Source organism: Hemitrygon akajei, chromosome 2 (genome assembly GCF_048418815.1).
Source record: "Hemitrygon akajei chromosome 2, sHemAka1.3, whole genome shotgun sequence".
In the NCBI taxonomy this organism is placed as follows: domain Eukaryota; kingdom Metazoa; phylum Chordata; class Chondrichthyes; order Myliobatiformes; family Dasyatidae; genus Hemitrygon; species Hemitrygon akajei.
In genome coordinates, this window is record NC_133125.1 from 105,437,347 (window position 1) to 105,457,115 (window position 19,769).

Sequence of the window (19,769 nt, forward strand, 5' to 3'; positions counted from 1 at the left end):
TGTCGTCGTTAAATTTAAGAGCATGCAAAATTTTGCTAGTGAAAATCTAACTACCATGCCTGTCATGTTGACCTGTATCAAATCCTTGACAACACTTCTCAGTTTAAAGTTCTCATTGTATTGTCAAAATTTCTTTATGACTTCTGATTGTACTTTTTACATTTACCTGCAGCCTGCCTTCTTCCAGTCACTGCATGCCTCCAATTTGCACCTCCTGGACATCTTTGATTTATATTGTTTCACAACTTGTGGACATATTTTCAGCTGTCTAAACCTTAGGCTTTTTTGAATGTCTTCAGTGAGTCTCTTCCACCTTTTTAGCATGTTTTTAAAATTCTTCACCTACTGCAAACTGTCATCATTTAAAAAAATGTTTGGCTGTTGTCAAACTGCAAGTTGTGCTACTTAACCTGGATAATAATAGTTAGGAAATCTTCCATGTGAAATACAGGCAGTCCCCGGGTTACATACGAGTTCCGTTCCTGAGTCCGTCTTTAAGTCGGATTTGTACGGAAGCCGGAACAAGTACATCTGGTGTTATTTAGCGTCAGTCAAACGTTTGTCTTAGTATATAGTATATATTTTACCTTTCTATGCATATAAAACACTTAAGAAACGTATGTATTCCAATATTTACTAAACGTTGCTTAGTAATAATTGTAGCTTTCATCAGGGCAGCGCCTTTCATATGCTCCATTATTCTCACTTTATCCGTTATCATTTAAAACTGTTCCGATCATTGACCAACTGTAGCCTAACACTTTTCCAATGACCGATGGCGTTTCACCTCTTTCCAAACACTTTATTATATCCACTTTTTTTTCAATCGTGATCGCTTCCCGTCAATGGAACAGAAACAATGCGGGCAGTGGTTCCCGAGGTCCACTGGGTCCTAAGGACCACTGGATTGAGACAGGCTAAATGGGACAAGTGAGGGCTATGCTGGGTTTGGGTATTTGATCATCCACGATATTCCGCGTGGGAATTTAAACTGGAGGTGGCAGTTTTTTTTTACGAGGTTGAGTTGCGAGCTCGACATCAACTCGTCATGGGAATGGTCTATCACTGGATCGAACTCGGGGAAACTCTGTTCTCCAGCCCGGCGCTGATCTCACTGCACCACCAGTCGAACGGAATTGGGGGTGGGGGGCAGGCGGGGTCAGGGTAAATCTTACTAAGAAAATTTTAAGCCAAATACAAAGTTAAACCCTCAACACAGTGTCAATGGCAACAACTTCAAATGGCGGACGGCGTCACGTTCTGACTTAAAATGGCGGACGGCATTCTCCTTCCTTGGTTCGTAAGTTCGAGTTGTCCGTAAGTTGGACGTTCGTAACTCGGGGACTACCTGTATTAACTTGCCTTTTATGAGCCATACAGGTTCCTTCATGTAGAATAAAGTTTACCATAACCGTCTATTAATAACTGCAGCATGTCGTAAATAAAGTGGCCTTGCACACATTACTATCCAGTTCTTGGTCCTCAGGTTCTGAACACAATGCAATAATTTAACAGAGCTGAATTTTGGCTGCTCTTTCAACAAAGTATTTCAAAAGCCCTAAGACAGGACAGTATAATTTAGAACTCAATCTTTAGGAAGTTTTGCAGTTTAAAACATGTAAGTTTTTTGTTTTTATATCTGCATAGTTATAGTTTGTATATTCCTTATTATCAAAATGGCATGAGGATTGGGAATATAAAGGAATGTAATTTTCTTCAAGTTAATGGAATTTTTTTAAAGTAAAGGGTTTAAAAATAAGGTATTTTTGTATTCTTCAGGGTTGTATATTTTGACATATGCACTTTGATCATAAATTTTCTTTGAACTTTCTGCATTTGCTCCTCCATAAGTGCTCAACTATCTCAATTTGTTATCCTGCTGAATTAATTTGCTCCATAAAATGTTCAGATTGTCTTGTGCATTCCTTTATTTACTATGAGCAAAACAAAAACTGATTTGAAAACTTAAAGCAAAGTTTTCTTGCAAATAAAAAATACTTCATAGAACAAAGGAAATAGAACTCAGATCTGCAGATGGCTTAAAATTAAAAAGGAAAATTACGTGATTGTAGCTGTTTGGGTCAGGTCGGACATCTATTATGGATAAGGTTGCACGTATTTGTAGCACAGATGGGATGCACTAGATTTCTGATTGGTTACCTTCGACAGGCGATGTCTTACAGTTCTTATGAAATGTGTAATGTTACCCTGTCTGCTCTGTAGAGTAATTCAATTTCCCTGTAATCTGTTATTTGATCTCATAATTTTTAAGTAAGCTATGAAGTTCAACAAAGCAGTATTTACACAAATTACTCAGATGCTTCTAGGGTGTAATCAAGACACACAAAGCTAAACCTGGAGAATGTAGAGTGTGAAATGGATAGCTCCGCTAAATCAATAATACTGTAGGCAACATAAGAGAAGAAAGAGCACCTAATGTTGGGATATTCAATACATATCACAGGAAATGATCAACTTGTCAAAGGCAGTGATTCTGTCACACTGAAATAATATTTACAGTTGTAACCAAAGTAATATAATAAGCTTTGGCTTTAGAACAGATTTGAAAAAGAGCAATAAAATTGAAGCAGAGTTTTGTCTTGGCTTGGAAAGTAGCTGAATGGTAGGAGACTCAATAGGGCTGATGAGTAAGTGATTAAACTGGATAGATTTGACTAATTGTGAACCAATAGGATCTGTGTTTATATCTAGACTATTCACCATAATTTACAACCATGAAAAAATCCTGCTGTCCCTTTGTCTGAGATCATAAATGTGCAAGTAGGAAGCACTCATCAACGTTCTCTTGTTCACCTGGGTTTTACAAGTTGGACACTTTGCATTTGTTGTTAGTAGCATCAAGTGACAGATTGCTGGTGACCCTAGTGGCTGCATATGTGAAGCTATCAACAACCCATCAGTTCATTAGTGGTGGTGTTGCAATCCTCCTGGAGCTGAAAGTTGATCCAAAATCTTTACAGGCAAAGTAGTCTCTATCTCAGCTACTGGTAGGTGTTCATAGGTATAGGAAGCTTGGGGCTTCGTTACATTAGAACTCCATGTGGATGCACAATATTTTTGACCTTATTTTCACAGACAAAGCTGAACAGCTTTCCATTGTTAACTGTCCCCTGTGGATGAGCTAATGGTATATGATGACTGCAGTAGGATGAATGTGCAGAAGAATGTCAACATTGCAGTTCTTGAATGGGTTCTGTGTTACTCTTTTACAGCCAATCTTGCCCTTTGTATTTCCATGAATAAATTGGATCACACTGAGCAACTTTGGCTAATTTATTTAGCAGCTTGACTAAACTGCCCCACAATAGCAATATGTAACAGCCTTTTCGGTTTATGGTAATTTTCTTTCATCTACTTTTTTGAGAAAATTGTGGAACTCCTGGATGTAAAACCACACTGGCATCCTGTGGAGGCAAACTTATGTATGATCTGCAATTAGGCTAGGTCAATATTGACAAGTCTGTAATTCACAGAAGTCAGTTAGCAATCATGCCCAGAAATGGTTGGGTTCAGTCGCTTCTTACCGTGGAAGTCACATTTGATTGAGAATCAGTAGTGCACTATTGCTGAATCCAAGAACAGTTTTAAGGAGTGTTGTAATATGGTCAAAGAAAAAGGAACTGATTTTACAGATTGGCCAAATTTTGTGGAATGTCAACTAACATAGACGATTACTTGAACATCTATTACTGTAAAAAAAAACATTAAAATAACTGGCAGTACACCACACACTTCAAATGCAGTTATCAAAAACACTAATTTTATAGGAACTGCAGCACTGTACACCTGATGCTATGTGCAATTTAGGAAACTCATCAATGTGAGGAAGTTAGAAACAAGAAATTGTAGCCCCTGTAGTCAAAGAGACACACACAAAATGCCAGAGGAACTCAGCAGGCCAGATAGCATCAATGGAAAAGAATAAACGGTCGACATTTTGGCTGAGACCCTTCATCAGGACTGGAAAGAAAGACGAAAAGTCAGAGTAAGAAGGTGGGGGAAGAGGAGGAAGAAGTGCTAGGTGAATCTGGAAGAGGGGAGGGGTGAAGTAAAGAGCTGGAAAGTTGATAAGGTCCACCAATAGCTGCATTGCATACCGCTGCTTATTTGCTCCACTATAATAGAAACATAGAAAACATACAGGACAATACAGGCCCTTCGGCCCACTAAGCTGTGCTGTACATGTGCCTAAGGTAGAAGGAGATGAGTTATACAGCTCTCGTGCACATCAACTCTGAGTAGTTGTGCAGAAAGTTTAAAGTTAATAACTCGGCTCCTTCTACCTTAGGTTATGAACTTATCAATCACCCCTGCTGTGGACCACTTTCTGGACTTCTACAAAGAAGGGATCTGTGTGCTTCACGACCGCTGGACTAAGTGTGTAAATGTAGGAGGGGACTGTGTTGAAAAATAAATGTGCTAGGTTTTCTAAAATTGACTCCTACCTTAGGTCTCAAACTTATCAATCACTCCTCGTATTTTTTTTGTGTGTGTGACTATGTTTCTGCATTTTTATATGCATGATTATGTGTGCTGTATTTGTGCTTTATGCTGTGTATGACTGCAGCTGGTACTGTTTTGCATCCTGGCCCAGAGGAACACTTTTGTTAGTCTGTATTCGTGTATAGTTGAATGATGATTAAACTTAAACTTGCACTATAATGCTGCTGCCTTGAGTAGTGATGAGGAGTTTTGGCCTGAAACATTGACTCTTTATTCGTTTCCATTGATGCTGCCTGACCTGCTGAGTTCCTCTAGCATTTTGTGTTTTAGTCTGGTTTTCCAGCTTCTGCAGAATCTCTTGTGCTTACATAATGCTTACATAATGCTGACAACTGCTTTTCCTGAAAACTAATTTTCTCTATGGATTGAAATTGCATCAAGATTCTGGCTTTTTATATTAGGTGTTTTCAGGTTTCTTCTTAATCCAAATGTACCAACAGTTTTTGGTTTCTGTGAAGTTTAAAATGCTTATTTTTTATTCCATACTTGCTGTTTAAGCAATCTTCAATGTATTTGCTTCTCAGCATGTTTGACCTAATTGTGACTAGACTTGGCGTATCCTCAAAACCCAAGTGGAAAAATGCCAATTTGCTCCACATAATGTTTAGTCACCAGTGCCAATTTTTAAAAAAACACACCCATTTTGGCTTACTCTTGATCTCCACCATCACAGAAATCAGTGTTCACCTAATTTGGCCGACTCTTTGATTTCTAGAAATGCTGCAAGCACTAAATTTGACAAAGGCATGGACTATTGAAGACTTGCTCTCCAGAACTAGCCTCACCTGATAGTGGCAAGTTACTTTTGCCTCCTAATTCATCTCTCTGCTTGGGTCCAATATGGTTAATTTCTTTAAAATTAAATACTCAATTATTTGGCACAATAGTTAGAACCAGTTTTTAATGCAGTATGCATGAGCTAATATGACTTCTTTCAACAAAAATTTGAATTGAATTAACTATTTGCATCCTTCACATACACGAGAAGTAAAAATCTTTACATTATATCTCTGTCTAAACGTGCAATGGGCAATCAGTAATTTAAAACAAATAAAACAGTCAATGTAACATAGGTATGCATTCAAATCAGCATGAGTTAATCAGTCTGATGGCCTGATGGAAGAAGATGTCCCCGGAGCCTGTTGTCCCCAATGATCCTTTGGGCCTTTTTTTCCACACCTGTCTTTGTAAATGTCTTGAATCATGGGAAGTTCATAACTACAGATGTGTTGGGCTGTCCGCACCACTCTAGAATCTTGCTGTTAAGGGAGGTACAGTTCCCATACCAGGCAGTGATGCAGCCAGTCAGGATGCTCTCACTTGTGCCCCTGTGGAAAGTTTTTTAGGATTTGGGGGGTCATACCAAACTTCTTCAACTGTCTCAGGTGAAAGAGGCACTGTTGTCTTTTTAACCTCACAGCTGGTGTATAGAGCATAGAACAGTTCAGCACAAGGACAGGCCCTTCAGTCCTCATTTGCCGAACCAAATGAATTAGAAATCAAATGGCCAACTAATTTAATCCCATCTGTCTACACAATGTTCTTATCATTCTGCTTGCCTCCCATTCACATGCTTATCTAAAGATCTCTTTAAAGTCTTTCATGTACCTGCCTCTATCAATACCCCAGGCAGCATATTCCAGGCACCCATCACTTTTTAAAAAAAAACAACTTGCCTCTCATCTTTGAAATTATACCTTTATTGTAAATGCATGCTGTCTGGTATTAAGACAGTTCAAATTTGGGGGAAAAAGATATTGTCCAATCTATTTATGTCTCTCATAACAGTATCAGATCTCCTATCAACCTCTACTGCTTCAGAAAAGCGTGTACAGACCACATGAGGTCCTTGGTGATGTGGATGCTGAGGAACTTAAAACTTTTACTCTCTCAACCCCAGATCCATTGATGTTGATGGGGGTTAGCCCTTCTCTATTCCTCCTATAATCAACAACGAGCTCGAGCTCCTTTGTTTTTGCGATATTGAGGGAGAAGTTGTTTTCTTGACACCACTGTGTCAGAGAGATGACTTCTCCCCTGTAGGCCACCTTGTTATTATTTGAGAAAATGCCAATCAATGTAGTGTCATCGGCAAATTTAATTAGCAGATTAGAGCTGTGGGTGGCGACAGAGTCATGGGTATACAAGGAGTAAAGGAGGGGACTTAGTATGCAGTCCTGAGGGGCTCCTGTGTTGAGAGTCAGGTGGAGGTAAGGGAGCCCACTCTTACCACCTGCCAGCGATTTGAAAGAAAGTCCAGGATCTAGCTGTACAAGGCAGGGTCAAGGCTGAGGTCTCTGAGCTTCCTGTTGAGCCTGGATGGAATTACGGTGTTGAATGCTGAACTGTAGTTCAAGAACAGCATTCTCACATAAGCATCTTTCTTATCCAGCTGTGAAAGGATGGTATTTAGAGCAGTGGCTATTGTGTTGTCTGTTGATTAGTTGTGTCAGTAGGCAAATTGTAGGGGGTCCAGTTTGGGTGGTAGAATACTGCAGATGTAGTTAGTCCTTGACCAGCCTCTCAAAGCATTTGCTTATTATTGAGGAGAGTGCAATAGGATGCCAGTTGTTCAGACATATTACCTTGGTCTCTTTTGGTACAGGGACAATGATGGATAATTTGAAGCAGGAGGGTACTTTACACTGGGAGAGGGAAAGATTAAAAATGTCTGTAAACACACCTGCCAGTTGTGTTGCGCACATCTTGAGTAATTATCTTAGGATGCCATCCGGTCCTGCGGCCTTGCGACTGTCCACTCTTTGGAAACATCTGCGTTCCTCAGCCTCAGGTTGCAAGTAGTAGCGGTAGCTTTCCTCGGAGGCTCAGAGTTAGCGACATCGATCTGACCTTAAGTGATCAAGCTTATCTGGGACAGAGGCTGCCATGTCAGCAGCACCACAACGTTTGGCTTTGAAGTCTGCGATGGTATGTGACCCTCGCCATAAGTCACATGTGCTATTCATTGTGAATCTTGACTCATTCTTGTCCCTGTATTGTTTCGAAGCCTTGATTGTCTTGTGGAGATTGTAGCTGCTTTTCATGAGCTCCTGCTGATTTCCAGCAGCGTAAGCTCTATGCCGTGCAGTAAGTGCTGCTCGTACGGAACTTGATCCAGTGTTTCTGGTACGGGATGACCCTGACAGACTTCTGGGGGCAACATCGTTGTGAAGCATGTGACTCCATCCGTAAGCTCGGAGACATCCTCATCCTGGAAGACATTCCATTCAATGTCAATGAAGCAGTCCTGCAGCATGGAGACCGATTGGTTGGACCAACAGTGGATGGTTTTAACTATGGCCACCTCTTGTTTCAGCTTCTACCTGTATGTTGGCAAAATCAGGATTGAAGAGTGATCTAATTTTCCAAAATTTGGACTTAATGTTGCAAATGCTGCATTATAAAATGCAATGTATTTAAATTATAAGCTTCAAAGTAAGGCCTCACACTTAAATCTGTAATCTGGGGGGGGGACGTCACGTGATGACGTAGGATCGAGACGCTGGAACCCAGCTCTCCCGTAAAAAGTTAATAAATTAATGTCTAAATGAAGAAAAGTTAGTCAGTACCTTCTAAAAGTTACTTATAAACTACTCCGGATTGTGTCAAGCTATGCCTCAAGGAAGGAAGATGATGAAAACTAATACCGGGAAGACTACGCAAGTTGGAACAAGAACAAGGCCCATGTCTACCGAGGAACCGCGGTCTCAGGTACATTATACCACCGGCGATACGGAACAGGAGACTGCGGCAACATTGGCCATTCCTAAAGGAAAAGGCCATCGTGAATTGCGCAAACGCGAAGGATGGAGCATGCGCAAACGGGAGCAACAAAAACTACAAAGCCCAGCTACCACTGCAACTGAAAGTGATAGCGAATCGGAGGGAGAGTCAGAAATTCTGGAAAGATCAGACGAAGAGGGAGATAAAAGTCCTTCTAGAAATATAGAAAAGACTTTGAGGCAAATAATGCGTAAATTAGACACATTAAAAGTAATTAAAAATAATCAAAAAATACTCAAAAAAAAATGACCAAAATGGAGATTATGCTTGATAAAATGACAAAGAGACAGGAAAAAATGGAAAAAAGAATTATGGACTTGGAAACTACAACGGAGGACATGGTTGAAAGAATGGACAAAATAGAAAATGAAAATACTGCTTGGACATCAGAAAGAAAACAATTTATGGAAAAAATTGATAAGCTTGAAAACTTCAGTAGACGAAATAATATTAAAATTGTTGGACTTAAAGAAGATATAGAAGGAGAAGATCCAATAAATTTTTTTCAAAAATGGATCCCTGAAAAATTGGAAATAGAAGGAGAAACTCCAATTGAGATTGAAAGGGCTCATAGATCCTTAAGGTCAAGACCTCAAGCTGATCAAAACCCACGATCAATTTTGATAAAATGCTTACGATACCAAGACAAAGAAAATATCCTGAAGGCCGCTGCCCAAAGTGCCAAAAATAGAAACGGGCCATTGATGATAGCAGGGAAACCAGTTCTTTTTTATCCTGATATAAGTTACAACCTGTTGAAGAGAAAGAAGGAATTTAACCCAGTGAAAAAAGCCTTATGGGAAAAGGGTTATAAATTTACAATGCGTCATCCAGCAACACTGATAATTTTTTTGGAGGAGGGAAAATTTTTTTCCCCCGATTATCGAAAAGCGGAGGAGTTTGTACAAGAACTTCCATCTATTCGCTAATTACACATAGAGGCTTCCAAACGTAATGGATTAAAGATGAAGATAGACCCAATGAACAGAAGTGATGGACATTTATGGATATTATAGAAGAGAAAAGCAAAATTTTAGAAATACTAAATGAGAATAGTATTTTTTTTCTCTTAGTATACATATACTTTTTTGTGTTGCGGGGGGGGGGGGGCTGGGGAGCTTTGGATCGGTTACTGTGGGATTCATGTGTGTAATCATGGCGGTTGCCATGACCCGTACAGCAGAGGGGGGTAATGTTGTGTTTTTTTCCCACAACATTAGTAGGGGGGTATTTTGTTTTTTTCTTTATATTTTAATTTTCTTCTATCTTTTTGCCTGGATGATTGGTGGGGACACACATAGCAACATGGAGATTTTTATAAAGATTTCCTAGGATACCACGAAAGTTGAAAGATTAGGTATTATTATAGATTGGAGTAATATAATAAAAAAATAATGACTAATCTACTAAATTTTTTAAGTTTTAATGTTAATGGGCTTAATGGGCCAGTAAAAAGAAAAAGAATTTTAACATATATTTAAAAAAATGAAAACAGATATAGCTTTTTTTACAAGAAACTCATTTAACAGACATAGAACATCAGAAATTAAAAAGAGACTGGGTTGGAAATGTTATTGCAGCTTCATTTAATTCAAAGGCGAGAGGAGTTGCAATTTTGGTTAACAAAAATCTACCAATTAAAATACAAAACGTATTAATTGATTCGGTGGGGAGATATCTAATTATACACTGTCAAATTTTTTCAGAACTATGGACCCTTATGAACATTTATGCACCAAATCTGTAATCTGGTATGCAGAATTTTATGACGTGCTTGTAAATTGTGACCATTTGCTAATGAGGTTAATCTTCGGGGTGCATAAGCAACAAATGAGTAAGTCCATCACTATTTGCAGTTCTGTGAAATTTATTATAAAGCTGATTTGAAAATGCTGGAGGTCTGTGAGGATATTTTCCATGCGAGAGTGGTTATGGCTTTAGTCATCCCTTGGACACTGCCTTGGAAAGTTGGGTTGAATTTTGCATGTGTATGTATCTGTGACTTGAACATTTTTGAATAGCAGCCCAGATGGTGCTGCTAGTTCTGACAACGACTGACTTGAAAACACAAGTTTTCTTCACATTTTAAGTCTTTTCCAATATTCTGATGGAGCATGAAAGTTAAACTTTCCTCTGGAAATGGATTCATATCTTTTTTAGCCCACTGATTTTTGACAAATGGTGATTTTTTTTTTACTAATTTGTAACACAGCTCACTGTTGTCACTACTTAAATAAGAACCATAGTAGGCCATCCTGTTCTTTAAGCCTGTTCTCCTTTTCATGTAGATGATGCCTGGTATGATCTTGCTTTTGATTTTATTTTTCACCTGATTGCCCTAAATTTCAGAAATCATTAGCTTTGAATGTGCAGTGGATTCAGGCTAATTGGGACTCATTGGGACCAGGCCATTTTGGCCCAGTTAAGCAGCTGCCCCAATTAGCCAAAGTTTCATGGAAATATTTAAGAAGGTACTGCACAAAAAAGGCAAACTGCTGTTTAATGAGCAACAAATTATTTATTTAACTGAAATACAGAACAAATTCATTATCAGTGCTACCACAGTGCTATAAAACTGTTTTAGTTCTTGATGGTTGTTGATGGAGGAATTCATCTGCTGTATTTTTATTGACTGTAAATGAACAAAATCCGTGCAGGCGCACCTAGTGCAAATAATGGACTTCCTTCATACAATGCTATCGATGATTGTATCCTACAAATCTTCATTTTGACTGTACCATTCAAGATGATGTTGATGCCTTCAACTTCTTTGTAGATCCTAATTTATTGAAGTAGTGACATTGTTTCATTTTCACTCCTGGCTGTTTTTGGCATCTCAAGCCTGAAAGCTTGAATCCACAGTGAGCAAATCAGCATCTGCAGTCTCTTGTGTTTGTGTTGAGATACAGGTGGCCCCTGTTTTTTGAACGTTCGCTTTACGACGGCTTGTCTACCAGCCTAACCAAAGAGGATTTTCGCTTTTACGAATAAAAGACTCCCGCTTTATATGTGTTTACCCCGAGAAAGACTACCATGACCGTGAAGCCTTGTGTGGGCAGTTGTGTGCGCATGCGTGTACGTGCCAATTTTTTTTCTCTCTTAATTGATTTTGGCTCGCTGTCTTCCTGATTTTAAGTGAAACTACACCATACATACAATATTTCTACTTTATATAGGCTGTATATTTATCATATCATTCCTGCTTTTTTACTATATGTTCATGTTATTTTAGATTTTATGTGTTATTTGGTTTGATTTGGTAGGTTAATTTTTGGGTCTGGGAACACTCAAATTTTTCCCCATATAAATTAATGGTAATTGCTTCTTTGCTTTGCAACATTTCAGCTTACAAACGGTTTCATAGGAACACTCTACCTTCAGATAGCGGGGGAAACCTGTATAGCCTTTTGAGACATTGTGTGAAAGGAAGAAAACAATTACTGAAATCAGGCAGCTTAATTGCAGTTTGGAGCTTTCTGTTGTTACGCAGACAGAAGTATGTACTGAAATCCTAATACTCCAATGCGTTGACATACTACGTGATATTTTATTGACATAAAGTCATAATGTAAAGTGATTTAAACAGATTTCTAGTTAATAAAGTAGTTAAAAAAATATTTCACCATTCCCATCCAAGATTTATTTTTTATGAAAGAAAGTCTTTGCTTCATATTATGGATTTATCCCACACCATTTGTTCTGCTTTTATCAACTATCAAAGTACATTTATCAAATTATTATCAAAGTGCATTTATGATCCAAGTATTCCCCACAGTTACAAAACAAAGAAAAACCATCAACAGACACAGACGCGCACTCAAAATGCAGCCAAAAGGAGCTACTAGAACATTATAAACCTGAATTAGAGTTCAAATCTACAATTTGCATTGATTTAACCTTGCTCTGGCCCCATCTGCTGACAGTACTGAAGGAAAGAGAGATCATTCGAATGCAAAGACCTTCCCTCGGAAGTTGAGATCAAGAGACCGCGCGCGCATACGTCCTTTCAATCAGCAGCATGAGGCTGGTAGAGAGCACTAAACTCTCGCTCACCCTCTGCACTTGTCTTGATTTCAGTCTTCCTTGGTGCTTTAATTGGTGAGATCAGTGAGAGATGGATTCAATTGTGGGCTCACAAACTTCTCCTGGCTTCTGCAACCTCTTGGAACACTCAGCCAGCAGAGTGCCAGATAATTTCTTTACAGAAACTCAGTTTTTAGAAATTCAGGTCAAACCTTTGTCATGTGGTTGCTGTTCAGAGCAGCTACTGGAATTGTGACTACTGGTAAAAAGGATTGAGTCATGTTATTTCAACTCTCTCTGGTCACCTTGTTTAATGTGCCAGTGATACAAGAGCCATTCTAATATGTATGACTCAACTATATTACGTGTATATTTGCTCACTGAGCTATTGCATTGAATTTTATGCAAAACTAAGAACTGTATGGTATAAAAATATTAGTTGAGAATTCTGAAAGTCAATTGTTATAGGCACAATGGAGGGCAGAACTATCAGTGCATTTCAAAATTCCTCCATTAGTTTATTGAGCTTGATTGAAATGTGTTTGCTTTCCAATAAGGGCATGTTTGCTATTTGCCTTTTGAGATGGGATTATTTTAGAAATCAGCAGTTGAAAGTCAAAACAGCTGAAAGAGAAGAGAGTTATTTTGGAGAAAGATTTTGATTATCTAATTTAGGGTTATTTTTGATATTTTTAATTGTGTAAATGATTTTAGGTTGCTGGTAAGTCAAAATGGTATTCATCGCCTTTTTTTTAAAAAAAAAGTTCCCAATTTTGTTTTTGGAATGAAGACTTATTAAACTAATATTTTATAAATACAAACAGTGTTAATGTAGGGATGTTATTCTTAATTTTAAAAATAAGAAATTGAGTTCTTTCAAAATCAATTGTTGATCTCCAAGCTTCTGAAGCCTTCTGTCTCCAAGAAGCCACATTTATAATGATACATTTTCACCCTCTGTATAAGGCAAACCATTATTTCACTTTCCTGTAGTATTGAATTTGACGATTTATTAAGATACTGATAATGATCTTAATCATTATTTTATTAAAAGTTGTGCCATTATGGCTTTTGCCTGGAGATTGTTATTTCCCATTGTTCTTGCTGTTTGGGGACATGTTACATTCCTTGCTGTATAGCAAAGGTGTCTGGTTAATTTTGCAATGAAAGAAATAGCAGTGGTGTATCTTGATTCACAAACCTCTTTCTGTTAAAATTTTGAACTGGTAAAAATGTAATAGTATATAATATGTATTGGTTATAAACAAACAGCTCTCTCATATTGAAGTCATAGTATTTGGAATAGATAATAAAGACGGTAGTTTATTTGTTAAAGGAAATTGATGATGGCTGTTCAAGCAGTACTGCTGATACCTCCCATGGGATTCTTTAGACGCAGTGTGTTCTGATAACAGGAATTGCCTTTCCCCTTTCTTCCATAACATTCTTCCTAACATTCCCATAAAGACTTAAAAACCAAGTTATAATACCCTTCTACCTTAAGACTTGCAGACCTTCTGGATGTTATTCTATGCAGGATGTATCTCTGTCTATGTTCATCAGATATTGCATGTTTATAGCATATGGTAGTATGATTGATCATTTGGATTGATTGTAAAAAGAATCCTTAGAAGGAGAAGTGGTGACTGTAAATGTTAGAGCAAATGAAAATGAGAAGATTAATCTGCCAAAAAATGTGTGCTTGTAAGTGAATGCTCTGTATTGGTCTAAAAACACGTCTTTTAAAGAATGCATTGTTCGGTCTTTGATATTCAGATGCTGTTTTGAAAGTAGAGAGGAGTCACTAGATAATAGATCAGCAATGCCTAATGATATCTGTTCTATTAATTAGTGTTAGGCGATGGCTTTATAATGCTCATTCTGAAATGCTGATTAAAGAAATTTTCATATTTCTTCATATCCAGATAAAAACTTTGATGATGAAGAATCTGTGGATGGGAACAGGCCATCATCCGCCAGCTCCACGTCTTCAAAAGCTCATGGTTCACGACGTCCTGTTGGCGTGGGTACAAGTCGTCGACCAGGTTCGTCTGCAGTTGGCTGGAAAAGTACGACAGGTAATTGCAACTTTTTTATTTTCTGTGTTTCTATAAAATTTGCACGTGATAATGTAAAATTTATAGGAAATGTAATATTCCTCCCAACATGTTTACAGAAGCATTTAATCACCAATTGATTGAATAATTTTAATTACAGTTGTTCATTAATTTCTTTAAGACCATAAGACATAGGAGCAGAATTAGGCCATTCAACACATCATCATCATGCTGTTTCATCATAGCTATTCCTGGATCCCATCCAACCCCATACATCTACCCTTTCACCATATCCCTGGGTGCACCAAACAATCAGGACTTTCTCAGCTTCTGCTTTGAATATACCCATGGATGGACTTGGCCTCCACCGTACTCTGTGGCAGAGTATTCCACAGATTCACCACTCTTGGCTTAAAAAATCTCTTTACTTCTGTTCTAAAAGGTTGCCCTTCAATCTTGAGGCTGTACCCTCTAGTCTGGATACCCCCACCAGAGGAAACTTCCTCTCCACATCTACCTTATCGAGTCCCTTCAACATTTGGTAGGTTTCAATGAGATCCCACACGTTCTTCTAAATTCCAGTGAGTATAGCCCCAAAACTGCCAAATGTTTTTCATATGTTAACCCATTCATTCCCAGAATCATCCTTGTGAACCTCCTCTGGACTCTGTCCAATTACAATACATCCTTTCTGAGATATGGGGCCCAAAACTGTTGACAATACTCCAAATGCGGCCTGACTAGTGTCTTATAAAGGCTCAGCATTATCTCCTTGCTTTTATATTCTATTCCCCTTGAAATAAATGCCAGTGTCGAATTTGCCTTCTTTACCCCAGACTCAACTTGTGAATTAACCTCCTGGGAGTCTTGTACAAGGACTCCTAAGTCCTTTTGCACCTCTGTATGAATTTAGTTAATAGTCTGCATGATTGTTCCCTTTACCAAAATGTATTATTGAATTGACTTTATTACTTGCATCCTTCATATACATGAGCAAAAATCTTTACGTTATGTCTCCATCTAAATGTGCAATTTATAATAATTATAATAAATAGTATGTACAATAGAACAGTCAGAATAGCATAGAAATATATTCAAATCAGCTTTGAGTTGATCAGTCTGATGGCCTGGTGGAAGAAGCTGTCCCAGAGCCTGTCAATCCTGGCTTTTATGCTGCAGTAGTTTCCCGGATGGTAGCAGCTGGAACAGATTGTGGTTGGGATGACTCAGGTTCCCAATGATCCTTTGGGCCCTTCTGACACACCTGTCTTTGTTAATGTCCTGAATAATGGGAAGTTCACATCTACAGATGCGCTGGGATGTTTGTACTACTCTGCAGTGTCCTGCAATTGAGGGAAGTACTGTTCCCACACCAGGCAGTGATACAGCTAGTCAGGATGCTCTCGATTGTGCCCCTGTAGAAAGATCTTAGGATTTGGGAGCCCAAACCAAATTTCTTCAACAGTCTGTGGTGAAAGAGGTGCTGTTGTGCACACAGCTGGTATGAATAGACCACGTGAGATCCTCGGTGATGTGTATGCTGAGGAACTTAAAGCCCTTTACCCTCTCGACCCCAGATCCATTGATGTCAATAGGGGTTAGCCTGTCTCCATTCGTACTGTAGTCCACAGCCAGCTCCTTTGTTTTTGCAACATTGAGGGAGAGATTATTTTCTTGACACCACTGTGTCAGGATGATGACTTCTTCTCTGTAGGCTGCCTCATTATTATTTGAGATTAAGTTAATCAGTGTAGTATCGTCGGCAAATTTAATTAGCAGGTTGGAATTGTAGGTGGTGACATAGTCATGGGTATACAGAGTAAAGGAGGGGGCTTGGGGCACAGCCCTGAGAGTACCTGTGTTGAGGGGCAGAGGTGAGGGAGCCCACTCTTACCACATACTGGCGATCTGACAGGAAGTCTAGAATCCAGCTGCACAAGGCAGGTTGAAGGCAGAGGTCTCTGAGCTTCTTGTCAAGCCTTGAGGGAATTATGGTGTTTAATGCTGAACTGTACATTTCCTGACACTGTATTCCATCTGGCACTTTTTTGCCCATTCTTCCAATATGTCTAAGTCCTGCTGCAATCACATTGCTTCCTCAGCACTACCTACCTCTCCACCTATCTTCATATCATCTGCAAACTTTACAACAAAGCCATCAATTTCACTATTTAAATTATTGACAAAGAATGTGAAAAGTAGCAATTCCAATACTGACCCTTGAGGAACACCACTAGTCACTAGCAGCCAACCCCTTAATTCCCACTCACTGCCTCCTATCCATCCCAGTATATTTCCTGTTACACTATAGGATTTTATCTTAAGCAGCCTCATGTGAGGCACCTTATCAAATGCCTTCTGAAAATCTAAGTAAATGATATCCACTGTCCTTTGTCCTTTTTTTTGTTGTCATATTATTTAATAAGTTAATTTGGCTGATTGGCAAATTTGGAAATGTGATCTTGAAATAAAACATCACTTTTAATTATCTTTCTGCATACTTGGCCAAAAAAATACAATGCAGATTTTCTTAAGATAAAATATTTGCTTGGAGCTGTCTCAGTACCTTAAAAGTCAGCACTTCTCCTCTTTCTTTGAATAATGTGGAAATTCCTGTTATGGGGTGAATAATTGTTAATTTTAATAATTGCATGCAGAAAATGGCCTTTAAGATTCTGTTCCAGAAATATTGTAAACGGTAATGCTGTTTATTGTTAAATTGATGCTAATCTATCAAATGTTGGATATTGAAATTTTTCATTATTAAAAGATTCAAAGATGCTGTTTTTGTTATTAATAAGCATCTTTGCAAAACCTCTTCCCTTAATAACTAATTACAAATCTTATTTTTGGTTTGTATCTGAAAATTCAGGAGTATGGAAACCAAAGCTCTGATTGTATAAAACCCTACTTGGCTTAATACATCAATTGCTAGAGTTGAACAATTTTTTTTCACTTTCAGATTAATATGTGAATAGAAACTTGCATGTATTTAACCCCATTGTCTTCTCAAAAACTCTGGAAAATCAAGCAAACGTGTCACCTATTTTCCATTTACAATTATAGACCAAATATACGGACTCCTACTGCTTTAAATAATCCCAGGAGAATGTTCTGAATCCCTAGGATTGGGAAACAGTTACTTCAGGGAATAAAGCCAATTTCCAAACTCTCGAGCATTGTGTTTAAAAATTTCTGATTAGAATATATTTAAATCGCCTGTGGGATCTTTGAGGAATTGAATTTACAATTGTATCTTAAAATCAATTCTGTTGTTTTTTGGTCTAAATTCTGGAAAATATGGATGTAGAATTATTGAAGCTTGAGAGGATTCCAATTTGTTCACTGAGTGACATTGCAACTTTAAGTAATTCGCCCAATCATTTATTCACTGTAGACCCTGCTTCCTGTTACCCAAATGCAAAAACAAAAATGTCCATAGAGAAAGAACTCAAGAAAATTGGAGTAGAAGTGATCCGCTAGGCCCCTCAGGTCTGCCCCCCCATTCAATATGATCATTGCTCATCTATGCTTGTCTTATCTCTTCTTCTGTGCTAGTTCCCATAATTCTCTGTTCCCCTGTCTTGCTAATATTTACCGACCTCTATGTTAAATCGTCAGACTTAAACCACTGTTTAAGGGAAGAGAATTCCTGTGATTTACTAGAGAAAATTTCTATGCAACGGAGTTAGAAATGACTGGCCTCCTCATTTTGTAACTTGTTCCTCTTATTCTTGAATCTCCCATAAGTGAAATCAGAATCCGGTTTATTATTATTGACGTATGCCATAAAATTTGTTATGTAGCAGCAGTACATGCAATACATAAATTACTATAAGTTATAGATAGATAGATACTTTATTCATCCCCATGGGGAAATTCAACTTTTTTCCAATGTCCCATACACTTGTTGTAGCAAAACTAATTACATACAATACTTAACTCAGTAAAAAATATGATATGCATCTAAATCACTATCTCAAAAAGCATTAATAATAGCTTTTATAAATAGCTTTAATAAAAAAAGAAATTTACCCAGTGGCTGCTTAGTTAGGTTAAAGTGACCACCTGCTCTTAATGCAAATACCTAATCAGCAGCAACTTAATGTATAAAAGCATGCAGATGTGGTCAAGAAATTCAATTGTTGCTCAGGCCAAACATCAGAATGGGGAAGAGAAATGATTTAAGTGACAGTGACCCTGCCAGACAGAGTGGTGTGACTATCTCAGAAATTGCTAATCTCCTGGGATTTTCACACACAGCAGTGTCTAGAGTTTACAGAGAATGGTACAAAGAAAATCCAGTGAGCAAACCAAGAGAAAATCTGCAGATGATGGAAATCCACAAAAGGCTGGAGGAACTCGGTAGGCCAGGCCGCATCTATAGAAAAGAGTACAGTTGACATTTTGAGCCAAGACCCTTCATAGTTCTGTGGGCACAAGTTCTTTGTTAGTGAGAGAGGAACAGGAAATACTCATTACAACAGAGGTGTGCAAAAAAGCATCTTTGAACACACCACGTCGAAGCTTGGAAGTGGATGGGCTACAGCAGCAGAAGACCAAGAACATACACTCAATGGTCACTTTGTTGGGTACAGGAGGGACCTAATAAAGTGACCATTGTTTATATAAAATAATAAATAATGGAAAAGGAGAGCAAAATAGTGAGAATGTTCATGGATTCATGGACTGATCAGAAATCTGATGACGAATGGGAAGAAGCTGTTCCCAGAACATTAAGTGTGCATCTGCAACCTCCTGTCCCTTCTCCCTAGTGGTAGCAATGAGAAAAGGGCATGTCCTGGATAGTGAGAGTCATTAGTGATGAAAAATGCCTCAATCTACCCTGTCAAGCCACCTCAGTATCTTTTGCTTGAATAAGTTCACTCTTCATTTTACTAAATTCCAAGGAATCCAAATCAAGCAGTCAAACAGCTCCTGAACGGACATTACTCTCAACCTAGAAATGAACCTGGTGGGTCTCCTGTGGGTTGCTTCCAAAGCTCTGTGTACTTTTCTTTAGATAAAGGGAGCAAAACAGTGTACAATATTTGTACTGCCTTTGTGTTCAAAGCTAGGCAGAGTATTAAACATCTTTTCAAAAATCACCTACGCCAGAAGCTTTCCTCAGGGGTTTTAGTGAGAAAACTCTGAAACTGCAGAAATATTTGTAAACCAAATATTAGATTTAACACAGAATCGTCACACGTCTAAATATACTAATATTCTTGATTATTCTCATGATCAGTGTGAAGGTAATACACACATGCAATGTTTTATAACTATGCTGTGAGCTGGGGCGAACTAGTGGTGCGGGTGATTTGGTTAATAGTGTTGAACAATAAAGATACTACTTCCTTGAAAGTGCATCTTCCAAATGTT

The 19,769-nt window shown here is 38.3% G+C and overlaps 1 protein-coding gene across 3 annotated transcripts in view; it reads left to right on the forward strand.

Annotated features, from left to right (window-relative positions):
* The window catches only part of clasp1a (cytoplasmic linker associated protein 1a), a 313,776-nt gene that overhangs the window by 120,991 nt on the left and 173,016 nt on the right, over positions 1 to 19,769 (forward strand). For all 3 annotated transcript variants that reach the window (XM_073026772.1, XM_073026780.1, XM_073026787.1), the window contains exon 9: positions 14,256 to 14,408. In XM_073026772.1, coding sequence (XP_072882873.1) covers positions 14,256 to 14,408 — 153 coding nt within the window. The remainder of the gene's footprint in view (positions 1 to 14,255; positions 14,409 to 19,769) is intronic.